This window comes from Aphelocoma coerulescens, chromosome 10, assembly GCF_041296385.1.
Source record: "Aphelocoma coerulescens isolate FSJ_1873_10779 chromosome 10, UR_Acoe_1.0, whole genome shotgun sequence".
Classification (NCBI taxonomy): Eukaryota; Metazoa; Chordata; class Aves; order Passeriformes; family Corvidae; genus Aphelocoma; species Aphelocoma coerulescens.
Genome location: NC_091024.1, coordinates 14,833,082 through 14,860,501, shown reverse-complemented (window position 1 = coordinate 14,860,501; position 27,420 = coordinate 14,833,082). Strand labels below are relative to the sequence as shown.

Sequence of the window (27,420 nt, the reverse complement as noted above, 5' to 3'; positions counted from 1 at the left end):
TCCCATCTTATAACAAGCCAATTTCACAATGTTAAGTAGTGAAAACGGTGAATAAGTTTGAGAAAACCTCTTAGATCTACTGACAACTGTGAAACTGCAGGAGAGGATGAAGTTTAGCTCAGCCTTAGTGCTTTCTTCCTCAGAACTAACTCAAACCTGTTACATACAGAACTTTCGTTGTGATACTTTCCCAAGTACTCAACTTTTCATGCCTTCCATTTAAAAAAACTAAATCAAAGTAGTCAATTCTCCTTTGAAGATATTACAAGTATTTTGTGATTTCCTAAACCAAATATATTGTTCTTCAATTTTTAGGAGTGGGTGGGGAATATCTAACCCGTCCAGTTACATGCAAACAATCTGCATTTTCCTAGCAGCAGATCTGTACTGTATCTAACTGCACATTTCTTATGTTCTTGTCAGTCCTGTCCCATTCTAGGCAGTTTTCAATTATCTGGCTGTCTGACAGAAATTGAGAGCTCTTTATCTGTGAACAGCAATGTTCTCTTGTTTCTCTTCACTCCACTGCATTTCAACATGTAACCACTTGTAAATGGAAAGATACAGACAGCGGTTTACCAAGTTTTGAAATGTACGAATTTAGGTTCAGTTTTAATAGTGTTTTATTTCCTCTTTTCCTCCTTCCTTGCCAATATCCCCCAGCCCTCCTGGGTTATACTGTATGTCCTTACTGCAAGGATCTCCTTCCTGCCTGAAAATTCTGGTGCGTTTTAGGTGCCCAATATATGATTACAAATTTACCAAAATAAGAACTTCCCAGATGTCTGAACATTTGACATCATTTACAAACAAATGAAAATGTACTTGGGTAATCCTCCCAAGGGCTGGTAGGTTTTCTGTGTGTTCACAGTAGTCATGATGCAATGATAGTACTTAGAAATAAGGATCAGTTAAATTTATATTCAGAATGCTGTTTAACCCCAGGTTTCCTCCTTGACTGTGGGCAAGGCATTTAACTTCATTGTGGGTAGGTTTTCCATCTGTAGTAGAGGAAACAATGCTGCTCTTCTTCTTCTTTGTTTTTACTGCAAACTGTATGAACGCTCACAGCAGCATCATCCTTGCATTGCTCACAAAATGCAGAGTGTATTAATAATATTACTGTACATTAGAAATTGGTAATCCAGTTTCAGTTCTATGCATTTTATTAACACAAGATTTTAAATAAGGTTGTTTGCTTTATTGTTATACAAGTGACATACCAGGAATGTGAATTAAAAAGGCAAGTAAGTTTAACATCAGATTTGCCTCGTTGGGAATCAGACCAAGATTTTGCATCCCACAGTCTTTCTGCAGAGCACTTTGGTAATGTTGAAATCTTGTTGCAAAAAATGGTGTGCGTACAGTTTATTCCTGTAATACATACTGGATATTCTGTTTGAATTGCTGTAAAGTCCCAAAAATTGAAGTAGAGATGATTAAAGTAGTCTGTATGCGGTTTTATATGGAAAATACTAAATAAGCAGTGTTAATTTTTCTCCTTTCTTTCTGTAGGATTTGTGTGTGATTGGCATTGTGCTGCACCACAGTGAAGAGGTATTTTTCACTTCAAGATACCTTGCATTAAAAGATCATGGTAGACAGTTTAATAGTTTCTTTAAGGTAAGCGGTGCAATAAAACATTTAAAATCTTATTTAATATGCTCTTAACACACTGCAGTAAATTTCAATTTGGTGGTCTCTTACTCTGCTGTTAAAAGTGTCTGTATTGTAGGAGGGTAAATAGAAATCTTGTCTCAAGACTAAATACTCAAGTATATACATACCAGACATAGCATTCTTGGGTGATAGTGAAAAAAGAAAGTTTCAGTGTTTGTTCATGCTTAGAGCATCTGTTAGTGTGTGCCAATGTGATGGTCTATATTATTGGAAAGTTCCTGTGTTTTGATGAGGCTGCACAATTACAGTCACTGGGCTTAAATTACTGATTTACATGTTTTAGTACCTGTGCTGCAATTCATTCAGGGATTTGTCTTAGGCATTCCTGAAACAGTTTGCCAGTGGGCAAATATAGGAAAGACCTTTCAAACAGCTTTCCTAACAAAGGAAACATTCAGCTGTTTCTAAGCTGGTCTGTCCGGTTCTGTCCTGTCCTTGGGCGAGCAGATTCAGAGCAGACAGGCAGCCCTGATGCCACACAAACACAGGCTGACCTCCTCCAAGGAATGGCAGCTGAGTGCTCTGTCTTTTGGATGGAGTTACTGTAACACCTCTGCTCCAACCTTGCTTCTCCTGAGTTTGAGGCATCAATCTTTGAATTGCAATTTTGGCACCCTCCTAATATGCCAGGGCAGATTTCCCATAAAATGGATCTGTCACACTTTACTGACACTACCAGTGTTATTTTTCCTGTTGAAAGATGACCTGCAGAGCTCCTCCCAAGCTGTCCCAGACTTGGGCTGGTCAGCAGATTTGGGAGGAAGTCGGGAATTTGAGACAAGATCCATACTGCTCTAGTCAGTGCTGATCACTTGGCTAAAATGCTTTCTCCTATATCTGGACAATCCACATTTGGCCATAATATTCCTCCATAAAATGCAGCTACTAAGGGACAGCAACCATGTGAGAGATCTGCTTGGGTACCCTCTAGCTTCATTCATGCAGAGCTAATACTCACTGCACTGACTAGAAAGAACTCTGAGAGTTGTTCCTAAATGAGGTGTTAAACTGCAAAATTATTCATGCTACTCCTACAATAGACCTAATATTGTTTTGCTTTGTGCTTGTGCCTTCCCCTCTTCCCCAGTTGTTTATATTTATGCTTATATTTATGTTTATATTTTTTATATTACTGGCAATTGGTGTTGCCAGTAAAAGAAAGTGATACAGTTTAAGGTCTGACTTTGCTTCAAAGTAGGTGCTTGGCTCCAAGTAGTGCCTTAACTGTGAGAGCAGGGGCTGTACCAGCAAGGTTCTTAGAGGCCCGAGTTATACAGCCATCAATCAGCTGCAATTGGTACCTCACCTGTTCAGGTATACTAGAAAAGTTTTGCCTTATTTTGAGGAGCACTTGTTCTTTTTGGTTTTTCTGCACTGTGCGAATACCTGAACCAAACCCACTGAAATTGGAGAAGCCTATTTCTGTAGCTTGGGAGGCCTAAAGTTAGTCACGCATGACAAATAAAAAAGCCCGGTCCAGAGGAGTTAGCCAAAGCAAGCTGCTGAGGGAAATAACATTAAAAAAATTAAATTGCCACACATTGATTTGAAGCTAGGGACTTACCTCAGGATATCTTAAGTATTCCTGGCAAATTTCCTGTGTGTTTGGAATAGTGGCTTGATACTGTTGTTTCTGACAGATCCAATTGCAGATACAGAAGCAAATTGAAAATCTATCTTTATTGTCCTTGAGCCATGTACATACAGATGGCGATTGCAGTGCAACCTCCTTAAAGAATGGTCAGGAAAAGCCTGGCACAGTGTAATCACACATATACTAAAAGTTTGCATTTTAGAACTGAAAACTTTAATCTGGTAAGTAATTTGCTTTGAAGATTACAGTTCTTATTCAGCTCAGAACTCACAATGTTGTGCATGATTTCAGAAGAATTTACACATGGAAATCTGTAGACTGTCAGACTGATCAGAAAAATCCTGCCCTGTTGAGGACAAAAGCATTCATTTCCTTATGGAAAGCCTGAACTTTCTTTCACATGCTCTGAGGGATTATACAGAGCAGAAGCCTTAAGGGAGCAGGGGTGGGTAAGAAGATTCTGAGAAGGAAGTTAAATATAATTTGCAGAGGATGTTGGCTGGGCCTGTCAGACACTGCACTGCACCTCCTTAGATGCTTGTCATTTTTCATTGAGAAAAGTTGGGAGATCACTTAAGCACTTGGAAAAGAGATGGGGAGGTGAGCTGCAGACCGACCTGATGTTGTAATTTTGCAGTTTGGAGGTCTGAGTTGTATTTCTGCCTTTGATTTCAGGTGTATTTTGCAAATCAGTTTATTCATTTGTGCCTTTGGCTTCTACCTACCACTGTGTGATTGGGCCCTGCTCTGAACTGCATGTTTTGACTCGTACTGTGATTTCTTTATAGTGTCTTACACTGGCTCTGATTTCAGCCACCTCCACTGTACCTTTTTTAATCACAAATGATAGCTTTGTGAAATGCAATACTTCCTTCTAACAAACTTTTCAAAGGGCTTATTTTTTTTTTTTCTAAATTGATGTGGCAGTAAAGAAGTAATGACTTTTTCTAGCCTTTAACTGGTTTATTGCTTTGATAGAGAGGGGCATAAATGATGAGGTGATGATAGGCCATGTATGCCATGTGCAAACACTACTTACCTAATGGTTCTTTTTGCAGTATGTTAGCAAGAACAAACACAGAAAACACAAGATGAACATTCTCCCTAGCAGAAGAATATTTGTATGGGTGGTAATGAAATGCTTAGTATTAAAAACAACCCTTTCTGTTTTGGAAGTATGTCTCAGAAATACCTGAAACACTAAGAAATATTTAAAGGGTTACTGGGTAGGTAGCAAAGGAAGGAGCTGTGACTAGGAAATGCAGCTGGTTTTTGCCTTGTCCATTAGTTTGCAGATGTGTATTTTTTATCCAAATCCATCAGTTTTACTTCTGCATTGAAATTCAGCAAATCATTAGCAGCTTTTCCCCTTATAACGGGTCTGAAATATACTCTTTGTAGACTGAAAAGTCAAACTACTGGTACACATAAAGATACCTTGATCCTGGTGCAGATAAAGATACCTTGATTTGTCATACCTGTCCGTGTTTTCTGGTAAAGGGGCTTGTTAGAAGGAGACAAACCAGTCCCTGTTGCAAATTATAGCAAACAAAAGACTGAGCTAACTGTGCCTAAGTTGTAACAGGCTCCTAGGAGTCACTACAGTGGTGAGCCTTGACAGAAGAGTTTGTTTGGGCTTGGTTCCCATTATGACTCCTTTCAGACTGAAGATGTGGGGACTGGGATGATGCCTGTCTGCTTATCCTGAGTCTCTGGTGGGCTGTGTCTGCTACTTTCCATCTTCTGTGCCCAGGTTAGGTTATTCAATTTTCACAAGTGTTAGGCAATTTTCTGTTTCCCGTGTGCTGGAGGTGGAGTGTTCATCTGTAAAATGAGGAGCCAGAGCTAGAAGCAGATGTGGTCCACAGATGGGTGGATTCTTACTTAGCACTTTAGAAAACTTGCAAAGCAAATGTCAGTTTGACACCAAATGCTGGTGTGTTAAAATATGCACTGCCAGAAATTTTTTAATTTGAACACAAAGTTATGTGAACTACTATCAATGGATTCTATTTGGTTCACTTTTGCTTTATAGTTGGACAAATCTATGTATGAACCCGGTTCATACATTCAGGTATGAGCCTGCTGTGAACAGAATCTTATAAGACCATTTCTTTCATATGGTTTAGTGAGTCTCTTTTGGTTAGCAATGGTATTCAAGTGTCTAAATATTTTCTTGCAGTGTGAAGCCCTGTAACAGGTTGTAGATGTGTTGTTTGTATTAGTAGTAATTATCTGTTCTGTTTCACTGTTTGCCTTTTCAGACTTCTCAGTTCCCTAGCAGTGCTGGGGTTTCAGTTTGTCATCCCACAGCCTTCAATTGAACACAGAAAGGTAAGCATTAGAAACATTCAACTTTGTGTACTGAAAGGTAAATGTGAAAATATTTAAGTAAGATATGTAAAGCAATGCAATCTGAATAAAGTTCTGGGAATAAATGACTTCTGTTTTGTGCAAGTGGGATTTCTTTGGTTTCTTCTCTTTTTTTTTCTGTAAATATATACTTGGTTGAAAGATGCTTATCATGGTTAATTAGCTGAGTAACTGTATGGAGTGTTGTTGGTCACAAATAGTTACTAAAGCTTTGGAGCATTTTCATTATGTAAGACATGGAAAAAAGAATTCTGTGAGTAAGAGCAGACATGGAGTGAGTAGAGAACTATCCAGTTGCTCATAGGCAGCTCTTTCTCTTGCAGAGATAGAAATGTCTGAAACAGAAGCTGGACCCAAACCACTCTGTTGCTATTCAGATTGCTAGAGATTGGAGATGGAAACTTGCTGGAATTTCCTGTTGTGCTCTTGTGGATGGCTCACTCACTCTAGATGTTGGCATCTCTAAGAAGGCTTGCAGCCTGCACACTTTCCATCCTGCTCAGTGTTAGTGAGGTCTTGGCTGGAATCCTTAGGTTTTTGTACTGCTTTTCAGGAAAGCAGAGGACAATTTGGAGAGAAACAGAGAGCAGCAGGGATTATCCTTAAGAGATTTTAAAATCTTACCTCTGAGGGAAGTTTGAATGAATTCATATTGTTTATTCTAAAGATTGGAAGACTGGTGCTAGAGGCAGATATAATCTTCAAATACTTCTGAGTACTAATGGGAAGGCTGTTCTTTTCTGTTTGGTGGAGGAGATGAGAAGAAGTAGATTTAAACTGAGGCAAAGGAAGCCTTGTCATGGTAAGGATATAAAGAAGATTATATTGACTGGATAATATTTAGAATTTCCATGATGTAGGTCTCTGTGAGTGTGTTGGACAAATGTTTATCAGGAACAATGTGCAGGTGTTGCTGATTCTGCCACAGACCTGAGGCCAGACCCCTTGAATGCCGTTCTGTCTCTTTATGGACTGTCACTTCATAGCAATGTTGTTCACATATCTTAATTGCTATTCAAACACAACCAATTAATTATTGAAGGTATCAACCATTTAAAAACAAGTTTGCTTTTTACTATAGATTTTAAAATAATAATAATGCAAGATATGTATTTTTAAAAAAAACTATACTGTTAAAAGGAGATAAAAGGCAAGTTTGCTGGGTTTCCTTTTTTTTTGTGCATGTACCACTGTCTTAAGGGTAAAAAGTTATTTGGACAATAGCCTCATAGGTGTGGACTAGAAACCTGAAGCTGTCTGATTGTCAGAGTTCCAGAAGAACACAGAAGTCCTGTTAACTCTTTGTGCAGCCTATTTGTAAGACAAGTTAAATGAGTTCAGAAATAGAAATAATGCAGTCTGAAACTGGCACAGTCCGGTCTGCAGCAAGCTGCCCAAGGGCTCTATTCTAAACTGCAGGACAATTCAGTATTTTTGCCTATCTTACATCTCTTCTCTTTTGTTGTGCAGTTGAGATGGTCATGCTGCTGCTCTGGTTTCAGTACTCTGTCTGATTAGACATTCTTTTGTAACACTGACAGTGGAGAGATGCTTCAGTCCAGCTTGCAAATGGCCTTAGGGGAAATAAATCTACTAAATAAAATAGAGTAACTCAGAGAAACAATTGCTTCATTCTGGGAAGCCCCGGAATTAATTTAGATAAAATCAGATTCTTTGTTTTCAATTCAATGAGAAATGCCACGGGTCTGGAGTGTGTTCTATACTAGTTAAAGGGACTTAAGGGCATGGTAACCACCTTAGAGATGTCCTTTTTACTGAGAACAAGCAAGGCACAAGTTTCCTAGTGAGGATCTCACAGAGGCTCCAAGGCTGGCTGTCATTCTCAGCTCTTACCCTACGGGAGAGGATTCTATTCATGCCAAACTGTGTTTAGACTGGAAGTCTGTACTTAATTACGCTTTTCACAAACCTTCTGCCCCATCTATAAGCTCCAGACAAAAGGGGCTGTTAGTAACTGTGAAGGCCAAGTCAGACGTTTCTGAGTGTGAGTTCTCAGCTTTGTAGCTCTTGGAAGTTCTTTCCATTCTTTTCCTGCAGTAACCCCAACATGTATTTGCTGGCATCTCCTGTGTATTTCTGGATGGAAGTCTCTGCTGTTTGGCGAGGTTCTTTCTATGTGAGAGCTGTGCAGGAAGAAAGAAAGGAAGAGGAGGAGGACAACGAGGGAAGGATTTAAAGAACAATTTTAGCAAAAGAGTGAATAATGAAAGTGGTGTTTGCTAACTTTCATATGCACACTCAGAGGGTAGAGTAGGGGGAGTCAAATAACTAGAGCTGAAGTCTAATGAAACATTAGACCATACCCCAGTTCTTACTGTGAGTTTGTTTTGCATCAAGCTAAGCATGACTGATGCTTGAACCGGCAGTATTGGAGGGTGTATGGATTCTGTCTTGTGCACCCTGCATAGGGTTATTTTTCCTCTGAAGGCTATGGACAGGGGAAGAAAACCAGAGAACTGCATTTAGATATTTGGCTGAGTACTTCATTAAAATATTTCCAAATAGGCTAGACTTTTTTCCTACACTAAAAGTTTTGGTAAAATCAAGTAAAACCCAGGACAATCCCCAGAGCAGCTGATGGAAATCCAGTTTTAAGTGCCTGTAGACACCTACAGTTCAGGTGAGATGTTGTTCTTTTAGGATTTGAGTACACTTAAAAACATCATGAGGTACTATTTTCTGTTTAGTTTTTTTTTTTTAATCTTGGTAGTTTTTAATCTTTTATTCTACTTTTTTAATCCATTTTTAAGGTCACACTACTAGTACTAGTGTACTAGTTTCACAGTTTCATACAATGTAGATTTTTCAACAATAATCTATAGTTTGCTCTTATTTGTAGGAGTTTTGTTACTTAGCTTAAATGTATTAGAACTGTTTAAATCACCATTTGGTTACTCTTGACTAAGTGACATGTTTAGGAGCTTAACATGAGGTAAGAAGGTGACCTTATTAACCAGCATTTTATTTGTTTGGTTTTTTAATTTTAAGACAAATTTCATCAACAAAATCTGGAAGAGCAGAACTCAGCAGGTTGCTTCCTCAGATGCACACACAAAAATCTGTTTCTGGCATAACAGCATGGGACTGATAGCTAGAAGAACGAGCCAAATTACTTCCGTAGCAGGGAAGTGCACATATTGGAATTAAGACATGGGGAAATGAGAAAACCAAATGGGAAAGTTGTGGGAAAAGGTTTGATTGGACAATGTTTTCTGCTTTTAGACTTCATTATTTTTGAGTGAAAGTCTTAGAAGCTTGTCAGACATACAAAGTCAGAATTGACCAATACAGAATTTCAGAAATACATGGCTACCTGAGTTTTATATAGAAGTAGCTTTTGTGCTTCTTTACTTTAATCAATGCTGTCTCTGCTGTCAGAAGTACACAAAACCTGAAAACAAAACCCATCTTTATATGTTCCTACATCTGAGCTTAGGGCAGTACTCTGTTAAACCTTTCTCTGTAAATGGCACCCTGTAAATGTACAGTAATGTAAATACATTAAATATGGGATGTTCATCAGATAGAAATAAAAATTCTTATGCAAAAGACTTTTATGTTTTTTTGCTAAAGACAGGAGTTGTAGCATTGGCTGGAAGTCTCTTGGAGCTTTTTTTTAATGATCAAACTTATTTATTCCTCAGGCATAGTATATAATTTCTAATATCAAGTGTACTCCGCTGTAAGGCCAAAATACTCATCAATAATAGGATAAAAGTGGAAATTTGTTATGTGAAACAAAATAATTGCCAGTTGCCTTTTAAAATCAGCTAAGGCCTCTGCAGCTGGATAAACTGAAATCTTTCTTACTATTTGAACAATTTACTTGCCTTGTCCTCACTACTGGACATATGAACAGCCCTGCTGCTGCTCATCATGCAGTCAAGCTCTCTGTTCTCTCTCCCTGTGCTTATTTTACTGACATTTAACCTTATCTGATGAGTGTCATACTGTGGTGAACTGAAGGTTAAACTATAAACAGTCCTTCTCCTAGACAACCATTAAAGTCTGTATTCCTGATTTTCCAGAAGTCACTTCTGGGTGGATTTGTGACTACTCATATGTTTCTGTGTTAAGAAAGTAAGCTGTAGTTATATTTATGCCTTATTCATTTTAGCAAAACTGGTAATGTAAATGGTAGTAAAACCTGTCCAAATAAAATTTCTGACATAAATATTGCTTTGTTTAAACATCTTACTTCTGTTATGGCACTAAATAGGAGTGTTGAAGCAACAGAATTGCTTTGAATTTATGCTTATCTTTTTGTCACTCAGTTGTAGATGAGTATTGAGTTCAATGGAGGTACAGTGTCTTAACAAACTGATTTTTATTGTATGGAAGCAGTGGCAGGATTTATTTTTACAAGCTTTTCATTGGGGCAGTACAATACTGTTAAAGAATTTTGAGCTTGTTTGGGCTCAGTGTAATTTCTTTCTGCTGGCTCAAAATTAAAGAAGAAATAAACTTGATGTTATCTCTATCACACACACACAATGTTTCTATGAAAAGCAACTATTTATCAAGTGAATGTGACTATACTCCCCATAGAATTTTGAGATTATTGTGCTTTGGGATGTGTGTTGGGGTTTGTTGGTTTGGGGGGTTTTTTTGGCTATTTTTCCCCCTCTCTCTTGTGTTGGATTCAAATACACTTGTGGAGGGGTCATCACTACTAAGTCAAGAGAAATAAGGAACAGGATCAGGAGCAAGACCTGAGGGAAAAGAGTGGAACAGGAGGAAGGAAAAGATGACCAAGATCTCTCATTTGGTCATGGTGAGCAGTTTGAGTTTGGCTACTTGAACACACTCTAAGAGAGTACAGTGGGAAGCATGAAGCAAGTCTGCTATATCCTTGAAACACTGGAGAAAATGGAAATAAGGCAAAGTAGTTAATATCTAAGCTTGGCTTTTCGCCAGGCACCAGGACTAAAGCCTAACAGCTGTAAGGAGCACCCTGGGACCTCCACCACAGCTGGTCACCACCTCGCTTTTACACATGCTCCAAAGCAGAGGCTTGGAAGAGAAGGCTGTGTTCTTCCTTGCAGTCTAGTCAGGGTGAAGCTGTGCCCTGTGGTCAGCAGTGACTCAAGTGTGTAAGTTGTCAGGATTTGCTGAGCTGGAACTGATCTCTTGCTAACAGAGCCACTGCAAAGTCACTGGGGTCTGTCTGTCTGGGCTGTGTAACTAAACTGGATTGTACTGGAGAGGCTTAGTCACTGCAGATTTGCACACAGCTGCTGTTCCTTGCAACCAGTGGTTACAGGTGTCACCCTTTCTTTTCTGCTAATGTTTTTGTTTATAGGATAACTGCTGTCCATTATGATTGTATTTTCATACACATCACTTCTATAAAACACTTCCAACTGCAAGGGAGTCCATATTGCTCTTGCAGTTTTTTACTGGTCAGTATATCTGCTTGCCTTCAACACAGATACTTGACTTTACAGATAGACATCTGTTCCATTCATAACCTTGGGTAAAATAGAGTCTTTCTAGCTAATGATGTTGCTATTCTAATTGCAGTAATCCTTAGGAAACAGGAGAGGTGATTTAGTCCATGACAAGACTTTTCCTTTAAAATGAGCCTTTTAGTGCAACAGACTATTTAGAACAACAGATGAAAGATTTTCTTGCTATCGCTGTGTTGTTACTAATTCCCTGTCCTTGATGTTGTGGATTGAAGTGGTTAGGAAATAAAATTCACCTTTGTTTGGGGAAAGGAGACAGGATAAGGATACATTATTTTGTGTGAATATACTCTTTGAAAAATCAAGGTCAATGTTTTTGTTGTTTTTAATCTGCTTTATCATGGACCTCTGAACTTTTATTTTTATCTTTAAATTTAAAAATACTGACTTCTTTAAGCTCAGAGCAGGAGTTCTGTGTTTCTCTGAAAGAAAAGATGAAAATATGACAGTTCCAGTTGGATTCTAGTGCAGGTGAGCTTACAGGGTCATAGATAAGTTTCTCATCTTCCTTCAGAGCAGTTCTGCCAAACTTTGGATGAGAGGGATAATAAAGATGAGAAGCTTTTTGGATTCACAGATGAGTTCTTCTGTTAGGGAATGTTGCTTTCTACTTTATGACAACTTGTCCTGTCTGGTTCTGGAGCGATGGGTGGATGATTCACTAAAAGATCTGGAGAGGTGTTACGGCAACTACAGAATAAATAAAATGTGTTTTTCTACCACATGTGGATCCCAAAGAATTTTTCTAAATGTAGAAATAAATAGAATGGCACCACCTTTGTCACAGCTGTAGATGGCTGACCTGGAGAAGGCCAAGGGTAGTATAAGGTTAGTGACTTAGGCCACAAATGATAGTGAATGGTGAGGGAATAGTTTTTAAAAGAAAGAAGCCTAATTTGTGATATAGTGAGGGCCTGATGCTTATAATCTTTACCTTACTGTAAATGAGAAGTAATACTACCATGGACAAGGAATGGTTGTATAGAAGTGGTGAAAGTGAGGTCAGGAGTGAGCTGTCTGTTACTTGAGAGCACTTAATGGTCCCACAGAAGAGTGGAAAGAAACATCTTCCTTAAAACACTAATCTCCTAGAGTGCAATGGAGGTGGTCTTGGTGTGAAAAAATTAGCCAGACTTGGGGCAAACGTCAAGCTTTGTTGGCACAAAAACTGTTCTGAACCTTTTTCAGAGCTGTTTACTTTCTAGACTATTCAAATAATGTTAAGGTTTCTTCAGATGTGGTCAAAGTTGGTTGAAGGGGCAGTGAAGCTGTCCAGGCATTGTAACTCCCTTCAGTGATTTGTGAATACAAAGGTCTCCTATTTCCAGGCTTTTTAGCCCTTTAATCTTCACAGGCACAGATGTTCAGAAAGAGATTTGATACAAAGAACGGAAACCCAAATCGTTTAAGCTGGTAATATTTACACTTACCATGTACTGTAAAATTCAAATGGTTTACTATTTCTGTGATTAAAGACTTCAAAATGCACTGAAGGATTAAAATAGCTGAGCACGTGAACCAGGCAGACATGTACACATTGTCATGATGTTTTGTTTGGCCTCTGCTCCCTTTTTCTCCTAGCCTTGAGAGATCCAAGAAATTATCTGCAAGTTTGGAGCAGGGGGAGGGGCTTGGTAGATAATTTTTTATCAAACCATCAATGTTCCACATGTTTCTTATAAGAGGCATAAAAAATACGGTTGTTTCAAATGAACAGATATAAAATGGACTGCAAAGCCTTGCTGCTGGGAAATTGTCATGGCTATATATGTATGGACTTTATTGGAAATCAGCTGAGCTAATACTGGAAAAATATTCCTTTAAGATGCATAGATTAGTGAAAGAATTAAAAGAGTTCCATAGATGTATTTACAACACTGGCAGAGAAATACAATAATGTTACACTTGAACAGGTTCTAAAACGAAACTATCATTTCCTCAGCCCATTCAAAATTTGGCATGCTCTGCCCTGAGCAGCAGTTCAGGTCTCATTTCTAGGAGTCTGACTGGTTTTGTTTTTACACTCTTGAAATTTTAAGAAGGTGAAGTCCAGCTTTTACTTTGTGGCTTGATCATTGATCAAATATATTCACGAAAGGTGAATGTTCATGAAGAATGCTGTGTTCATCTCATCCCAAATATGACATATGCATTTTACATTGTATCAATATACTATTTTACTGGTGTTTTGAATCCTCAGTCAGTCTGAGCCTGGCTGTGGTAAAAGCTGCATGCATATCCTTTGTGACAGGCTGTGCCCTAGTGAAATCTTTAATTAGTGAGAACTGTAAAATAAAGAAAGTGCAACCCTGGAGTAATAGGAAAAATAGGGAGCTGTTTTCCAAGTGCCTTGATAGTCCTTTAATAATGATGGGGACAGTGTGGTGTCATAGCTGGGTTATCATGTGTGGAGTAATGAGAAGAAGGACCATGGAAAAGACAATGAACAAACACCTAAAGCCTGAAGGGTTTTGGGAAATATGAACAGAATTTACAGGGGATCTTTGCTCTTGGAAGCACAGGACAAAGAGGGTAGTAGCAGCTGAAAGTAAAGCATACTGGTTCCTGTTAATTCCACTTTGCATCCAGTATATGAATGTGAGCTAACTCAGTGAATACCACTGGTAGCATTTTTCTGAGCAGGTGATAAAATGTTTTTCTGGATACGATTTCTTTGCCTTTGGGGGAAAGTAATACCATACAGCTTTGAGAAACATACATTTATGCCTGTTATATCCCTTTAAGATATATATTTAGGAATATAATGTAGTCAGTTTGTTCATGAGTCCATTTCCATTCTGGGCATTTACCCAGAAAAAAGAATTACTGGACAATATGTTAAAAATTAAATCTATGATATCTAATAACATTATTGTATCTAAACTGAAATGGTAAAAAATACTGGAAATGTCTGACTTGGTTTAGATATGTCCAGGTTTAAAGCTTGCCATTATCTTGTATCCCTTTTCAGTTTTGAGTTTGGATTGCTATAGCATGCTTAATATCTACAGAATACCTAGTAACATTGGCTGTGGCTATAACAGCTTAACTATGTAGCTGGCTAAAAGGTATATACTGTCACCAAGCATTATAATCATTATCACTGTGAAATTCCATCATTAATTCACATTTGGAGCACTGTGTGCAGCACTGCACACCTCTGTAAGAATGTAGGAGTGAAAAAGGTGCTGAGAATGAGGAATTCCTTACAAAAAGAAACTGAACAGATTACGACTGCTGAATTTCAGAAAGAGATCCTGGGACTGGATTGTGTTAGCAATTGCAAATCAGACATAGTATGGTGAAGGAGAACACAAAATGATCATTCTTCATTATAACAAAGAAAAATTTGGGACACATAGTGAAATTGTCAGACCAGAGCAAAGAGAAGCACTTTTTCAATGTAAAATGTACAATCTTTTGGAAGCCAAGATTAAAAATATGCTAAAGAAGGTATTAATTGTGTTCATGGATAGTAAGTCCAGTAGCGGGTATGAAAAGCAATTGGAACATGGCGTTTAGCTGAAGGAGGCCCTTGAATTACTGACTAGCTGTAAGCAGAGGGTCCCTGGATGTCTCTGAGTATGTCCTGGTTCTTACACTGTTTCCTAAAGTTTTGCTTCTCCCCTCAGTCAGAAACACAGTACTGAGTTAAATGGGCCTCTGATCTAACCATTTGCCCCCCTTACTTTTCTGAACAGTTAATTTGTATTTAAGCTATAGTTTAATAGGATGAAGTGTCTTACAGTATTTAAAATTAGTGGTTGTCAGATCAGTACTGCATTGTCTGCCATTGTCTTCGGGCACAAGTTACATTTTAAATAGTTGTGGCTTTCAGTTCATGTGATGTTTCCTCTTCAGGGACATTCTTGCATAGTATAGTTTCAACAGCTGCTGCTGAAATCCTGAGATGTGGATCTTATTTCTAAATTCTGTCAGAGGCAGTACTAGAAATTGGCATTGAATTTCTATAGCTTGTGTACTCCTAATTTTTGCTGAATTTTTGACTCAGGATCAGAGTGATTGCTGAATTACATAAATTAAACTATTTTTCTATTTAAAATGTCATCTATGTCAGCTTGCCAGTAATATGTTTAATTCCATAGGTTTTTAGAAAAAAAACCCCAATAAACTTTTAGAATAAAACCTGTATTTAGTGCAGCTCCAGTGTACAAAAGTAATAAAATACAAGAAAACTGGGGAAAAGGAACAGAATGGGATGCAGGGTGCTGATGAGTAAAGGAAGGGGATGGCCTCTAAACTACCCTTCTGAAAATCCAGCCTCAATTGCGTTTGCCACTCACGGGTTGAAAGGTGGCAGATTGGAAGATATTTGGTACATAACAGTTGTTATGAAGAACATTTCTCATTTAACGAATTTTTGATAGCAAGTTAATAGGTGGTAGTGCAATTGTAGAAATTGCAAGCACTTGCACACCTGAAAACTTGTCTTACTTTTCTTTACATTGTTTATTGTACAGCTGCATGTAGTGAATAGTATTGTGTCCACTTCCAAGCCTTGCCTTGCAAAATAACTGAAAAATGTGTAGGAAAGGAGGAAAGGGGGACATTAAAGGGGAAAAGAAATTGAGATTGTAGAGCAAAATATTTGGTTGTGATTAACTTGCAGTAGATAAAAATCTTTTTGGTGGTGCATTTATAGTTAAAATGAGTCTGGGTCACCTAGAGAAGGAATCAATCATGAACTATGGGAAAGTAGATTAAATGGGTTAGTTGATCTCTCTCTTTTTACAGGCTATGTGATTCTCTTAAAGAAATTACTCTCATGACTTGGCAAGGAAAGTTCAGTTTGCATTTCACTTATTCCCCAGTGCAGGCTCAGACTCTTCCTTTCAGAAAGTGTGATTTTAATGGCTATTTCTTAAAGCAAGAGAAGGAGGCACCTAATGTTGGGGATCTCTGAGTATGTGGTGTGTCTGAGATGTTCTGAAATACGTCAGCTGAATCCCGTAACTACCTGTAAGTTCTTGGCTATATCATAGAGCTGTGGCAGAATTTCTTACTGGCTACAAAGTTACCTGGAAATCACAGGATCAGAGGACGGGAATTGGCCTGTGAGTGCTGTAATTCAGTTCCTCTGCCCTGGGGAAGGGTCAGTGACACCTCGTTTTGCCTGGTAGAGCTTTAGGATTGGTCTCAGTGCTGCTGGGATCTCCTCAGGCAGTCTGTTTCCACGCTTTGTCTGCCTTCCCTCTAAGTAGTTTTTCTCCTTTAATTTGGATCACCTTTGATTAAATTTAAATCCACGGTTATTTGTGTGTTGGCTATAGACAAGAACAGTTTGCTGCAAAGAGAAAAGGAACAGCTCTTTGTATTTATTTATGTAAACTGTTTGGAAGTGTCATTATTGCCCCCTCTGTTTTTCATTCCTTAAACTAAGCAGCTTCAATTTATTCAGTCTTTCATAGTAGAATTCATTAAGTAGATTATGCCATTAATCACATCATCTCCTCTAAGGATTCCTCTGTAACCCATATCTTACTCAAAATAAGAAAACAGTAAGAAAAGTAAGAAAATAAAAGTTCATAACCTGATTTGCTACTGAAAACTCCCATCTCAAAATTTTGTTATCTTACAACTAAGTAGTATTGATGAATTTGTCTATCAGTATAAGACTTTATAATGTTACTTTTTAAGTTTTATTTTTATGTTCTTCCTTAATTAGCTGGATTAAACCCCCTTGTGCTGTGTCTACAAGTCTTTCACTATGAAGATTTGAGGGTGTGAAATTACTTTACATTGCCTACAGTCATATGAAGTATCATTTTATCTGAACCAATTCTTGCTGCAACGAAGTTTGACAGCCAGAAGGTTCTCTCTGTAGCAGGTTGACACTTTTCACTATTCAGTTTCTATTTCTGCAAAATGATACATTTCTTATGTTAGTGAGAACTTGAATGGCATGTAGATTAATAGCTTTTAGTTGTTGCCTGCATGAGTGTCTTTGGCATTTTAAAAAACAGGTGTACTGAATTGTCGTAGAAATGATTAAGAAGTAGTCCAAACAAGTGAAACCTTACTTGTCTGATAACAAAGGACTATTAGTTTTACAGTAAGTAAATTTTACTGCAGACTGAGTTCAGACCAGAAGAGTGGCTCTGTGTGTAGCCATTACCATTTTACATCTGAGGTAGAGCACATTAATGCATAGTGTAAGTATGGGCAGTGAATATTCACTGGAAAAATCACAAACTGAAGAATAGCTTGTTTAGTTGGTCAAAGTGTGAGCCAGTGGTGTTCTCTTATTGGATATGAAAGCAAATGTAGCAGCCAGAAAGACCTTGCTGCATGTTGTAAGTCTGACATTATGCAGTATTAGGTTGTACAGGCTATTGGATTTTAAAGGCTGATGCCAAATGGGGTACTCACAGGAAAAAAGACATTAAATACAGAGACATCTGCTCCTGTTTTCAAATAACATTGGAGAAATGGGTAACATATCGCAGTAATGCAGATGCTTTTTATTAATCAGAAGTTATAATTAAATGCAGTTTTTTCTGTGGTTGGTGATGAAAGTGTGAGAGCAGCCTCAGAGGGGGGAAATGTTTCAGATTATGTAGACCACAACCAACTATTATACAGCAGCACCACAAACCCTGCGCTGGCTTGGCTTGTTGTATTGCAATGCTGTATTCAACCCTTGTTTGCAAACCATGTTCCAGCCTGGCCTGCCATGTCTCCAGCCATGATGAGGAATGTGTGCTCCCTGGCAGAGGTGGGGCACAGCTCAGTAACCACAGTGTATGATGGCTGTGATGAGAGGCAAAGTGTGTAGATGGTATAATCTTTTGCTATTATACAATATTGTTTGAGGCAAAATTATTAATGGAAGTTACGGGTTTAGGTTCTCATGCTGAGAAGGGGGGAGAAGTGACAGACAGACAGACAGACAAGGCTGGCTTTCCAAAGCTCATTTTGAGGTAGCTGCACTAGAATAGGGCTGGAGAGGTACGGCAAACATGTTTGTGGACAGTGCCTTTTCTTGCCTCCCAGCTGATTTGATGTGTGTGTGTGCTTGTCGGTACAAACCTTGTTCAGAGAATTAATAAACTACTTAAAGGATGATCATTTAAATGAATGTTCTACATATTAATAATTGTGAGAATCAGACATTGGAAACCTGCTTTGGAAACTTGCGATTCAACTAGTTGATCAAGAGAAGCAAGAGAAAAACTGCAAGTTTGAGTACTTTGCTCAGAGCAAAACACTGAGAAATCCTGGCTATATCTAGCTCCAAGAATGGTAAACCTTGGAACATGAGTCCACAGGGAGATGGGAATGGGTGACTGTAACTTCCTGGCTGTGCTGATAATTTTCCAATCATAAGGTCAGGATGTTTAAAATATTTCACTTGTGGGGTTAACTCTCCTTGTGGAGAGACCCTGCCCTTCCTAATCCTTCCTAGCTTCCTTCATGAGAAGGGCCCTCTCCCTCTGGGCTACTTTCTTTCACTTTCCTTGTGCTGCTGAGTGGTGAGTATGGACTATGTGGCACTGAACACCAGAGACCAAAAATTTGTTCCATCTTTTGTTGAGTTTGATGGGAATTTCTGTGAATGTAGGATTGAGTGCATCATCTTGAAGTGGTCATGTAGAGACTGGGGCAAGAGTGGTAATATCAAGAGTTAACTACAGCAGCATTTTTGGTTGGTTGGAAATCAACCTGTCCTTTTACATTACTGCTTTCATAAAAAGTTCCACATTAGATGGGAGTTCCTGAAATATTATTGCAACCACCAGCACTCTCCATTGTTGAAGCGTCAGAGTGCAGCAAAGCAGTGAGTGTCTGTTAACCTAATTTCATTACCAAAAATGACCTTATTTCCTGCTTTTGGTAACATTATAACACATTTCCAAGGTTTGTATCATGCAATGTTTTCCATTGCTGAGAACAAAGAAAATCTATTCCTATTCAGATAGTCCGAAAGAAAAACAACAACAAAAAAAGCCAACTCAAAAACCAAACCGAGCAGAAAAACCACCACAAAACCCCCAAACCCCAAAACAACCAACCCCAAACTTTTTGTCTGAATGGTTGATGGCTGAAGGAGACCTCCTACTACACTGGCAGTCCTTTGACGGGCAGTGAATAAGACAAGTTACTTCCTAAATCATTCCAGTTCACTTGTGACTGCGGAGTGAATGGCTGAGCACCGCGGTATTCATGCTCTCTTCGTATTCCACTGTGAATTCTGATTCCTAAGTGTGTGTGTTGTGTCTGCAGGTTCCGCAGAGGATAGAAGAGCAAGGAGATGCTCCTGAGGACAGCAGTGCCGGAGTGCCCGGCCTGTGGGGCAGCTGGGGCCCCTGGTCCGCCTGCTCGCGGAGCTGCAGTGGGGGGGTGATGGAGCAGACGCGGCCCTGCCTCCCCGCCTATTACCGGGAGCGCGGCTACCGCCGGCCGGGCCGGCACTTCCCGGCCTCGGACCGGGCTCTGGCTCACCAGAGCGCCCACCACGAGGATTCGCTGTCTGCCTACCCCGGCCATGTCATCTCTGCCATCCGCACCTCTGTGCCACTCCACAGAAACGAGGAGCAGCTCTGGGCCGGGCTCCGGGCCGCGGCCGCCCCCGGGGCGCGGAACAGCAGCCAGGGCGGCCGGGCGGCCCAGAGGGGCAGCCGGCACTCGCAGGGCCCGCGGCACAGCGCCACGCCGGACAAGAGGTACGAGCCTGTGCCACAGCTCCCCTCCCTTCGGGGTGACAGGGCGGGTTAGAGTTGGGACTTTTTCACACTTACAGGAAAGTTATTAGAGACTCAGACTGACTTTTACAATGTTTACCGCCTTCTGGGGGAGGCTGCCCTCCCGGTTGACTACTTACATGATGTCCAAGGGCAGATGTAATTATTCTACAATTATGCTAAGCAGATTGTTTCCCTTTAAGATGTGTGTTATGATTTATTGAGTGATTTTTCCTTTTCTGCTGCACTCTCATTTGACATTTCCATTAAATATCAGAACAAATAACTGTTCTATAATTGTATTCTTAACTGCAGCAGCTAGTCTGATATTAATTGGTTAAAAAAACCCCTTTTGTCCATAAAGGATGACCAACTGTCTGTTGACTTTATTTCTACTCAAAACTCTAAGTTTTGTTTTGCATTTCTATTTATTGCCTTTTTGTTTTCTCTTTTTTTTCTTTTTTTCTTCCTACCACCTCTTTTAGCAAAATTTTTTGTTTGAAGAAAATAAAAAATAATGTAGTTGTTTAACACATAGAGTATTTTAAACACGGTATATGTTGATATTAATTTCATAATAACAGTCTTTAAGACTGGGTGGATCTGTGCTGTTACAAGTAATTCCAAATAATTTTCCCACGTCTGGAGAAACACTTTTTTATCTTCTTAGATACCAGTCTATCAGATTTTTAAAATATATTTGTAAAAGGAAAATAGATGTGTTTCTAGTTTGGAGACTGAGCAGAACAGGCATGGAAAACCCCTGGGGATGGAGCACTCCTTAAATGTCTGTTCTCTCTGTCTTTCCTCTGAATATGTATTCCAGCAGTTCTCTGGTTCTTTCCCTCTCAGCTCTTTTCTGGGAGATACATGAAGAGAAGTGTTTTGGGGTGGTTGACAAAAAAACCCAACCCAAACAAAACAGAAAACACCCCAGCCCCCCCAAGACATAACGAAAGAAACCTTCCTTCATGTCATCTGCATCTTTAAGATTCTTAGTGAAGCAGTCAATTGTAATTCCCTTTTTAAAGATATTTTGCTGTCCTTAACAACATAAAAAGGAATATTACCTTGAGGCAGTATTCCAGCCTGAGTGGAATAAGACAGTAGAACTCTCTGTTGCTGCTGATAAAGACATTCTCAACCCTTGCAAGAAACTCTGTCCATGTAAAAGAATACTTGAAAATAGAATTAACCTGTTAAGCTCCTGTCTGTCTTGGTGAAGTATGAGTTTCAAAAATGGGATCAGCTGTTCATATGTTGGTCTTCTCAGGTGTTGCCCATTTTCTTTGTCACTGCTTTGCCTTTCTGTCAAACCCATGCAAAGGATAGCCTAGACCTGTTGAGTATAAATTCAGTGTGGCACTGATGGCCTTACAGAAGCTCAGAGGGTGCCAGAGACAGAATTGGTAGTGTTAACATGAGTGCAGTGAGGCGAAAGTCGTATTTTCTTTTTTGTGTTTTCCTACTTAATAATTTGCTGTAATGCAAATTAAATTTGTTCTGGGCTGTGCAGTGTAACAGCCCAAGTTGTGGTGCATGGCTGGGTTATTGCTGACACTGGGAGCCTGGCCTTGAACCGTCAGCACAAAGTCATCCAAAGGCTGTTTGCTCCAGCCCTTGGCACCCTCTGTCTCCAAGGGAATCCTAGCTGGCCTGGCTCTGCACAGCCCTGCTGCCTCTGCTGGGCTTCCATCCCCAAGGGCTGTCCCTTGCTGCTCTGGTGGCCTCTGCAGGCCAGCACAGATTGGAATGGTTTGGAACAATCGCTGCAGGATTGGCTGCAACATGAGAGGATGGTGAGCAGAAAATGGTACTGACTGTGTGTAGAACTGAAGCTGTGTTATTTTGTAAGAAATGCCTTTCCATATGAAACATTAAAATGCTCACTTTCCTGTATGATGGAGGCATTTGCTTTTGAAAATTCTTGTGCTTTCCTAAGCACAGTACAAGCTTCTGTACCAGAGTTGATTTTCCACCCCCACACAGTCTGCCCCTTGGCAAAAGACTGTGGATTCAAGGTCACTGTTTTAATCTTACTTGCATAATAAGTTATTTCCATCTTGTGTTAGGAGGTCCCTGGTGGCTTTAAAGCCTGTTGTATTGCATAACTTTCAGATTCCTTGGTGGTGACTGTAAAAACAGAATGAGAACAAAAAATGTTATTTGAAAATGGAATTATTTGAATGACAAGCCTAATAGTTTTCCTTGATTTACAAAACCCAGAGTAAAAACTTTCTTTACAAAGGAGATTACTTTTCCTATCAGGTATATGGAAAATGGATTTCAAAATGTGAGTTACTCTACATATGATTTTTATACAGCAGAACTGTGTGTACTGTTCACTAAATGGATGATACTGGAAATGTATGTCAGGCTGTTAAATAACACCTGTGTTTTCACAATTTGTACAGTCAATGGAAACTTTTTGGGGTACTTCTATTTACTCTACTGGACTTTATATAAAAGCTGTAGTTTTAGCAGACTTCCATAAAACAGTAAGAGAGGAACGGACATTTGTGACTGAGATAAGCTCACATTGATAACATAGTAGAGTGAAATTGGATGGTTTCCAAGGCAAAGAGTCTTGGCAGCTCCAGCAGTCCTATACAGCAGCCCAGTATGTTTGTATCATTTAGCATCAAGTGGAAAAGTTCTCTGCCTGCTTCCAAGCAGCTGACAAAGAGCTGATTAGGGGTTTTTTTAGCAAAATCCAAAATAGAATTTGTATATCATAAAAATTTGCTATACCTTGTCTTTGAAGAGGATATTCACATTTTCAGCTTTTGAAACTTAGTTTAGTTAGGCATTAGGAACCAGGACTCCATGAGAAGTTGAGAGAGTAAAGTTTGAGTTTCTACAATTAGAAGCCTGGTTTAAAAAATTTCAGTGCTCCCCTGTTTAACTCAGTGCAGTAATCAGAGTTCCTGCATGATTGAAATGTGTTAATTACAGTCAGTCACTGGAGTGAGTATGAAAGAAAGCTGATGGTTCTCTGGGTTGTCCACTGGCAGAGGAAGGGAGCACTCCCCAGTTTTGAAGAGTCGAGTTCCCTTTAGCACAGACTTGGTTTGTTATTTTTCCCTAGCTAAAGTGCATGGAGCACACCACACAATAAGAACAAACAGGAAGGAGGACATAGTGAAAAAATATTAAAGCATTTAGTCATCTTTATAGAGAGGCAGATATGGAAAAGTAATATGGGCATGCAGAAAGATAATGTGCTTTAAGAGAAAAAACACATCTTGAAAGGAAATACCATTCATGGACTAGGGTTTAGTACTTCTTAAATGTTGCATTTCCAGTTCTCTGGTGATAGACAAGACAAAACCACAATTTCACACTGATGTGCTGAGTGTAGGATGTTTACAGCTGCCACTTTCACTTTCTCTGCACGTGGGCTTTTGTGGTAGAGCAGCAAAACCTCAGTGTCCATTTATGTGAGCATGGTATGCACTTTGTATCTGGTTCATAGGAGCAGAAAGAAAAAACAAGAATTATCACTAGAATAATGAAATAACTAAAGTGTTCTTGCATAAATAGTGCAAGTTAAATAAGTATGTTAATAAGGAAAGGGCTTCCCTAATGCATTTTTTTTTGTATTTGGAGGAGGAATGAGAGGAAAAATTTACACTGAGGAAATAATCTAAAAATCATTGACTTCTCACATGGCTGTAGCTCTGGGTCTTTATTCTGCTGCCAGCAGCTGACGTGCAAGTCTGCTGTGCTGCTCTGTACCCTGTATAGGGTCAGTTTGCATTTCTAGGCCTTTGAGCAACAGAAAGGAAGAGTGCATCATTTAATGTCAAACCAGAATTTCCCTTCTGAAAGTATCTTTTGCCCCCTCTCACAGATGCTTTGACCAGGCAAATGTCGGAACTGTCCTTTTAAAAGTTAACTGTAGGCCTGCCAGCAGAGCAGCTGTTGGCAGGTCTACAGTTAACTTTTACAAGGACAGTTCTGTTGTTGTTTCCTTAACCAATAGCCGTGTGTTATGATGCAATTTCTGTGACCTGTTCTAGTCAGTTCCGGTTCCTAGAGGTGGAAAATGTGTGATTGCTGGACCTTCAGGTTCAAGAAGATATTATTTTCTCAAGTTGTTAGGCTTTATATTTATTGGCATGAGTGTTTGCTTTTCTTAATATCTGGAATGAAACCCAGCTCAAGTACTTAGCCACCCCTCCTTTCATTATTTCTCTCATAGAATGAAAATGTGATGGATTTTACCCCAAGCCCTGTATGGTAACAAGAGCTTATTGTGGGTTGGTGTGTATACGGAAGGAAGATAGGGAGAGAAGGACTGGATCCCTTTCTAAGGATAAATTTTCCAGAAAATCCAAGAGCAGCAGTGGTAGTCAAAGAATTTATTTTGGTAGCACTTGGGGCATTTAAAGCTGTGTGAGAAAGATGTTTACTTTCCTTCTGAATAAAATTCCAAACAGGATCCAATAGCAGTAATGATCAAATGAGGTACTTCTTCACAAAATGAGTAGCTAGCTGGGATGGCTGTGGCCTCAGGTTGACTTTATGCTGTCACACCTCTCATCTGGTTATTAATCCCCATGACATGCTGTAGGTCTCACTTATTATTACCAAATTAATATCCATTTTTATTATGCTACTGCAAGCATGCTTTGAGTGGGATTACCAGAAATAAGCCCCAAACACAATCTTATAGTTGCAAACCACCTGAGCTTTCTTAATCTTACTGCTGAGTATTTCTACCCTTCCTGAGCTGGGCTCACTGAAGGAGGGGAAGTGAGAACGCTGCTGCTGTTCAGTCAGGTGCCACTGAAGTATTGCCCCATCTGTGAGGGGTAGAAACAACCAAACCTCCCATCTCATTTGTGAGGCATCTCAGCAGAGTTATGAGGGTTACTTGCATTGAATTTCTGCTGGTTTACCTGTCAACTGCATGGTTGCATTATTTAATCAAATCTTAAAGAAGAAGCTAAGAATTTCCTGGGATCGGAGGTGTTACTGAAAAAGAGGATTGTAGTATTTGGGTTTGAATTTTGGAATCCTATCTCAGTGTTGAAAGTCACATAAATGAGGCTATATAGCACTTGCTGAGAGATCAGTAAAAGCAGTGAGTTACTGTACTGGGCATATTGCAACTATGCTGAACTGGAGTATCAGTAGTGATCTCTGAGGATGAAAAATTTCATTTGAGATAGTTCACATTCCATTAATTAAACCTGTTCCCAAGAGACCATGTATTTAGTGACCTTATTCATTAATTCTACTGTCTCAGAAACATGTAGATATCTTTTGCCCCTAATATGATATATAAATGAGAGTGTTTGTGGTATAATGTGGTATAATCCATTTTTCTTCAAAAGAAACACGTTGTAGGCATTGTTGGTTACTCTGTGAATTCCAGCAGTTGAAATTTTTAGGACAAATAGGCTCACAATAATTTTAATACTCTTATGTGTATGTGATACATGGGAAGCAGTGCATATCCACAAATCATGATGTGGTTACCAAAGTTACCATGGATGTAAAAAAGGCAATTAGTTCCCTTGCCTTACTTAATGAAAATGACATTGAGATGCAGTGACTGCCTCCCCGGATGAAGTGCCCTGCAGTGTGCTGATGAAGGGAACAATGGGCTGGAGTGTGGCAGAAGTTGCTGCTGTTGGCCCTGCTCTGCAGTGTGTGATACTCTCAGAAGGGCTGGCTGAGCTCTCGTGACCAAACATTTCACAGAGATATCTGCTCATTGCTGTAAGGCCAGTTTCTAGGTCAGTGAGCAGACAGGCATGCATTTTGTAATATAAAACAGTCAAAGGGCTCCCTTCTTTCATTCATGTTTAAGTGATTTTCTCCAGATTGATTTAGAGCTGGTGAAAAGTGGGTATGTGGAATGCAGAGCAGCACGGGCTGTGGTGCAGTGGGAGAGGCAGTGCCTGGTGGCTTTTGATGTGAATCAACCTGACTGGTGGGAGCTCTCCTTCTTGAGTAGGTGGAAACATGTTCCCAGATCCAGTATATCAGTCATTTTTGTTAAAAATGATTCCTGTGAAAGAATCTGCTAAAATACTGTGAGATGTAAACTCACTAACAGTTAGGAACAGTATAAGACAGTTTATTTTGTGACTTAAGGGGAAAAATTTATGGTGGAATCATTTTAAAGTAAACCTTGTTAACCATGTGCCTAAGAATATATAAAACATGAAAGAAAATTAAATGCAGTAGGAGGGCTGGAAAGTAAATGATTGACTTGGACAATTGTAGGCCAGTCACAGTTTTGAATTATGGAGGAAATGCCAGGGATTAAAAATGCATATCTGAAATTATTTTAAGAATAATATCTAGGAGTAATTAAAAAAAAAAAAGTACATTAAAAATATATGCCTATACTGATCCTGTTAACAGAAACTTAGGGAATTGGGACCGGGTTTTTTTTGATTTGAAGTTTTGTGTCTGCAAGGACTTTTCCATCTCCCTTTATTTTTTTCTTAATTTCATTTAAAATATTGGAGTAATATTTCAATAGCTTCCTTGCTGACAGGAATAGTTAATAAGTCACTTTCAGTTCTTCAGAAAAAGAATCAAGGCAACGCTGTACTAAATACTTGAACTATGAGTAGATGGGTAGTAGCCCTTAAAGTCTGTCAATTAATTACAGTAATGTAATGCTGCAAAAGAGATAATTTGCTATGGCCCAAAATATTAGGTTAAATGTTGGTATACTTATCCACAGAAATATACTTAATTAAGTTAGAATATATGTAATTGATTTAGTTATAGAGGATTTTGCCTACTAAAAAGCAGTTCTGTTAAAATCATGATGAGTAGAAGGGCTTAAATTTAAGCCAAAGAGCTTTGATAGGGACCTAAGGGGACTGACCTCCTTTAGAACTAATTTTCTAGCTGAACTCAAAGACTTGCAGTTTTGGAGCATTTTTTGAAGTAGAAATTAATAACAGCAATGTCAAAGCACAAATCAGTTTAATTTAAAAGACTTTTGCAGTGGTAAATAATGGGGACTACTATTTGGGAAATAAAGCTGTAAATCAAAATTTTAACCTGTCTTCTGTCTTTTCTTCCACTTTCATCTTGTTTCTGCTGATAGATCACTGTTAAGTTCAGCTTGAGTAGGTGCTAGCTCTGGGTTGCTTGCTGTGCTGATAGGGCACAAACACAGGCAGCAACACTTCAGAGAGCAGATTATGGGCAGCTGCTGAATTCCCAAGTAAGGAGAACAGGCAGGAACCTGGAGAACTCCTGGCCCTGGGCACTGAGAGCCACCTCAGGCTACGGATGCAATTAGACCAGGCTCACTGAGTACAGGGGTTTTCTTAGCATGTTAGAGAACTTGGGTGTTCATTCCAGGACAGGACTCCTAGTAAAGGAAGCCTTTGAAGATTTTGAAATAAGCTTCAAACTTGACCAAACTCTACACAAAATTAAAAGAAAGGTCTAGGTGTTGGTTTCACAGCTATCTGATGATGTGTGGTGAGATTCTGTTGTCTTTCATTAGTGTGGTTGTTGTGACTGGGAATACAGAGAAAAAACCCATCTCCCTCTGCTTGTGGAATTATTTCTGCCAATAGACAAGAGAAAATCTTGAGGG

At 39.2% G+C, this 27,420-nt stretch overlaps 1 protein-coding gene across 6 annotated transcripts in view; it reads left to right on the top strand.

Annotated features, from left to right (window-relative positions):
* THSD4 (thrombospondin type 1 domain containing 4) overlaps positions 1-27,420 on the top strand; it is a 279,213-nt gene that overhangs the window by 53,599 nt on the left and 198,194 nt on the right. For all 6 annotated transcript variants that reach the window (XM_069026195.1, XM_069026199.1, XM_069026194.1 and 3 more), the window contains 3 exons: positions 1,516-1,623; positions 5,539-5,608; positions 19,381-19,820. In XM_069026195.1, the coding sequence (XP_068882296.1) occupies positions 1,595-1,623; positions 5,539-5,608; positions 19,381-19,820 (539 nt within the window). In that variant the 5' untranslated portion in view covers positions 1,516-1,594. The remainder of the gene's footprint in view (positions 1-1,515; positions 1,624-5,538; positions 5,609-19,380; positions 19,821-27,420) is intronic.